General features: G+C 34.9%; 1 protein-coding gene across 1 annotated transcript; it reads left to right on the top strand.

The window, feature by feature from the left end:
• The first annotated feature begins 420 nt into the window (after window positions 1–420).
• On the top strand, window positions 421–2,689 carry LOC125656518 (beta-1,3-galactosyl-O-glycosyl-glycoprotein beta-1,6-N-acetylglucosaminyltransferase 3-like). The gene is made up of 2 exons (XM_048887121.2): window positions 421–716; window positions 2,601–2,689. Exons 1-2 carry the CDS (start codon window positions 465–467, stop codon window positions 2,625–2,627), a joined length of 279 nt encoding a protein of 92 aa, XP_048743078.2. The 5' UTR covers window positions 421–464; the 3' UTR covers window positions 2,628–2,689.
• Window positions 2,690–4,831: the final 2,142 nt, after the last annotated feature.

Here is a 4,831-nt window from a genome sequence, read left to right as displayed (position 1 = left end):
ATTTCTTAGAGATGTACAATTATGAATATTTCTTCGTATCACCTGAAGAACTTGAGTTTCCTATCGCCTATACAATATTAACTTATAAAGATGCTGTTCAGACAGAGAAACTACTTCGTGCTATCTATCGCCCACACAATCTATACTGCATACACGTAGATCAAAGTTCAGATAATACATTGCACTACGCTATTAAATCCATCGTTAGTTGTCTACCTAATGTATTCATTGCTTCAAAATTAGAGGATGTGATATACGCGGGATTTTCACGACTTCAGGCAGATTTGAATTGCATGTCCGATCTACTAAGAAACACTGACGTCAAATGGCGATACGTAATAAATCTACCGTCCCAAGAATTCCCTTTGAAAACAAATTCAGAAATTGTTAAAATTCTAACAATCTATAACGGGACAAATAGTATAGAAAGTGTCTACGACGTTAGAGCAGTACATCGATTCAAAATGGTATACACTGTAAAAGACAGGGGAGTGAAGTCCACAGGGAAAATGAAAGGCCCGCCACCTTATAATATAACTGCAGGAAAGGGAAGTGCTTACGGTGCGTTCAGTAGGGACTTCGTGAATTATTCCATAAATGATGCCAAAGCGCAGGGTATTTTGAAATGGTTAGAAGATACATACAGTCCTGATGAATTTTTCTGGGCCACTCTAGTATTCAATAAACACCTAACATCCCAGGTGTCAACTACACAGGTGAGTACATCTTAAACTTACATGCCATATTTTGGCACATATTAATGCACTTATCCAACAGTTTAATTATTTAATAATTAAAGACAAACGAAACATGGGGGGGGGGGGGATCATTGGAAGGTTATTATTTTGGATTTGTTTTTTGAAAATCAGGGTCTGCTATAATTTGTTGAACATGTACATCTTTAGTTGTCTTTTTATTGTTTTGAGCCAACCTGGTATATCATCCACCCGATTCATGCTGTACTTTACCTCAAAGATAAAATGACTCTATAATGCTAGGATTTAAAAAGTGGATATTATCGCTAAGGTATCTGAATTAATTATTACTTGAATTAAACAATTATAGCAAGAGCAATACGCAAGACAGATGGTGATACTGTGATGAATGGATAATGTACAGTGATCAAGCAATTTGTTAAAACAAAACATCTTCGGCCACCCATGCATTCGTATTTCTCGATGCAGCAAATCAAGATATGCTATAAAATATATTTTTTATGCTCGTCGACACATACTGTATCGACATTGTATTCGCTGAATACTGAAATCATCAGGTAGATTTCTTTCATATTGCCTTACGTCCCATTTAATAATTGTTTCACTCACGTAAAACGACTTTATGTGAAGAAGACACTGTTTCCACACATCGAGGTTACACCCATTGTTGTGAGGGATCGTTGTCCTGAAATCACTCTCCATGACACGGGACTTCCATTTCAAAGTCATTTACATATGAAGTGTGACTTTCATTCCCATTCTCAAACTCTAAGCAAAGGAACAGCCAATGGCTGTGTTAACGGTCCGGCGTTTGAAGTAGCACCGGGATCGAGAATGAAATCCGAGTCTGCCAGTTACGAATCAAGCACCCTAACTCGATTGATCTCAGACAGCTAATTGCCGAAATATATATAATTGTTTCCTAATTTAAAATATCGACACTTGCTACTTGCATTAGCATTTGTATCAACTGACAGTCCTTTACTGTAGTTCTCATGTCGAGAATTTATTTAATGTGAAAATTACCTTAACTTTCAAAGCTGAAATATGACCTCCTACAAAACGATACAATGTCTACACAGAGATTTTTCTTTATAGAGTACAAAACCTAGCAGGAAATGATTAGAACTGCAAATTTCTTTTTTGATACAAATTACTAGAATATTGCAAATGATGCATGATCTGTCATTAGTTTGTAACAAAACTAAAAGGCATCTTCAAATGTAATTACTGATGCGACATTCATAGAATGATTTACCGATAACCAGCCATTTCTTGATGGCGACAGTCACCATTTTATTGCTGCTTGATATTGGAACAACATTAAATGATATGTTCACTTCGACGGGATATGTAAATGGACATACTATTTTTTTGGGTCTACTTTGTTGGATCTTTGCCAATCAGAAAGCTCAGAATTGATCAATTATATACAGAAATGTAACAGTTTTCACAACCACCTGGAAATGCACACAATACGTACATTTCAAAACAGTCGACCTGCACCTATCACAAAAGATATGTTATTTTTGTTGTGTTGAATAACAATAATTTTAGTATAATGATTTTTTTAACCAGATTTGATAGGAGTTATGAGATTAATCACTATTCGTTATCTTCACTTTTCATCTAATGTGCCTTGAGATCTAAGGACATCCTAGGGGTACATGATGAAACAAAACTATTGTTTACATGATTAGATCTATTGTATCTTGTATTCGACATATTGTTATTTGCCAAATATATTATTTTCTTTACCCGTCGTGGCGTCTTTATCTCTTTTCGGCGGTTTGATCCGCTCCAATTACTTCAAAATCAGTCCTTGGACGATACATATATAAATAAAACTTTGCTACTGGTTTCAAGACTAACTCTCTTTTGTAGGCGTTCCAAACAGAAAATTGTGGATAGCCATCAACACGAGATGGCGAATGCCTAGTGAAATTTGCCATGGAAAGTATGTTCGTGACATTTGCGTTTTTGGTCTCCGTGATTTAAATGAATTGGTGTCGGAGAAGGAATTGTTCGGTAACAAGTTTTATCATGACTACCAGCCTCTTGCATTGCAATGCATGGAAGAATGGATATATAATAAGACGATCAATAATATACCTTTAGAAACATATCATTATAGAAATTTGATAAAACCGCTGCTGCATTAGCAGACTATAATTCATTTTCTTCATTGGTTATCATTAATTATAGTTTTAATATTCTAGCTGCCCGAGAAGTACCAAATTCAACGAACCCGCTGTTTATAACTAAAATGCAAGACCTAATGGAAAGTGATTAGAGATACAAGTGTTTATTGGTTTACCAAAAAAATTACAATGAACCATATCAAATTGAGGATTTCCAATTCATTTTTTTTCAATGATGAAAAAATCAATATGATGTTAACCTTGATGGCAAGTAGAAGTGAAGATGATATTTCATTTGTTACTGGTTTGTTAGGTTCCACCCAATCCGAACGTTCGGTATCGTTTGATCATGAGGTATAGTATTTACTGAACAACAATAAAAGAAGAAGCGTATATTTCTATGATGGAGCTTTTGAAATCAACAGGGGATGCTTACCCCTCCTAGGCACCTGATCCCACCTCTGGTGTGTGCAGGGGTCCGTGTTTGCGCATCTATCTATTTTGTATTGCTTGTAGGAGTTATGAGATTGATCACTGTTCGTTATCGTCACCTTGCATGATTACCAGACGAGCTCAATATATAATAGTGACACTGAATTGGACTGCATGAGGGAACTGAACTGACCCTGCGTGACCCCAGGGCCTTAATTGGTTTTGAAAATAAAAACAGGAAGCAATAGTTGAATATTTGATATAGATTATAGACCCACTTCTTTTTGCTGAATGAAATAAGGTGAATATAACAAATGAAAAGGCGAAGATAGCGAATAGCGATCGATTTCATAAAGAATACAGAATGTAGACCAAGACAAACATCAAGCCCCTGGAGATTCCAATATCGTTGCAATGATAATGCAGGAAATCATTCAGGACCACAGGATCATAAGGTGCACTTGATGGAACTTTTAATAGAAGTCCAAAGACACAATAAATCAGAATTACATGATATATCGTTTGATTAACTTGTTTCTTTACATCAACAAACACCTTGATTTATATCATATTCGCACACAAATATTCTCTATTCCTGTAAGTGTTTAAACCTATTACACCAGGAAGTTAAAGCGAGTCCATACTTGGATTCTCAAACACTAGAAGGACATAAATGCGACGATACATACATAAGTTCGATAAATCATAGAAAATATCATAGTTAGAGTAGGGCACAAACGTATCTCTGGAAACACCAGAAATCTAGGAGGAGTAAGCATCCACTGATGACAAGTCACGTCGCCATAAACCCCAACTCTTGATCGGATAAACAGATTAATCGTAATAAGAACCAGTATGTATGGTAGTACAAACATTTTCTTATTCATCTCTTGTGTATTTATTCATTTTCTTTTGATTATAATTTTGTAAAGTTTTATAAATTATTCTTCTGTGGGATTGGGTAAGAATTCTACTGCGCATCGGATTGCGTTTATTTTCTTATGCGCATTGGATTGAGTCATGATTTCCCCAATAGTCATGATTCACCTTTAACTATAAGTCACCGTTCAAACTGAGTAAATCAGCTAGAGCAGTGTACAATTTTACAGTTTGACTTTGCTTCTATCAAGTGCATCTCGTGGTACGTAAGAATCATATTTACTTAGATCTTACTTTACTACAGTAGTTTTGTGCATCACATTTATTTTTAATTGAAAACGTTTATACTTTATTGTATTTATGCAGATAAAGATGACTAAGTATATTTTCAGAACTTGTTTGTAAGTTCAAAGGCCAATTTCAAACAGAGCATATGTTTTATTATAAATGTATGCTGCATTATTGGTATGTTATTGTCAACATTTTATGAAATATAAATTTGTAAGATTGTACTTTTTGTCTAATACATTTGCTTTTTGTTTAGTCTTTATGTCCCCACATATTTCTACGAAAATAAAATAACATAAATCAGAAGCACGTTTTCGTCCTTACTGCTCGGTTACATATGTAAAGAGCGACATAAGAATTGATGACACATCATTC

The sequence above is a fragment of the Ostrea edulis genome, chromosome 7, assembly GCF_947568905.1.
Source record: "Ostrea edulis chromosome 7, xbOstEdul1.1, whole genome shotgun sequence".
Classification (NCBI taxonomy): Eukaryota; Metazoa; Mollusca; class Bivalvia; order Ostreida; family Ostreidae; genus Ostrea; species Ostrea edulis.
This window is presented reverse-complemented; position numbering and strand designations above follow the sequence as displayed.

Excerpts from the sequence above, each read along its gene's own strand:
- LOC125656518 (XM_048887121.2), top strand. The coding sequence starts at position 465 with ATGGTATACACTGTAAAAGACAGGGGAGTGAAGTCCACAGGGAAAATG. Across the intron at positions 717-2,600 it reads CCCAGGTGTCAACTACACAG|GCGTTCCAAACAGAAAATTG; the intron begins GTGAGTACATCT and ends TCTCTTTTGTAG.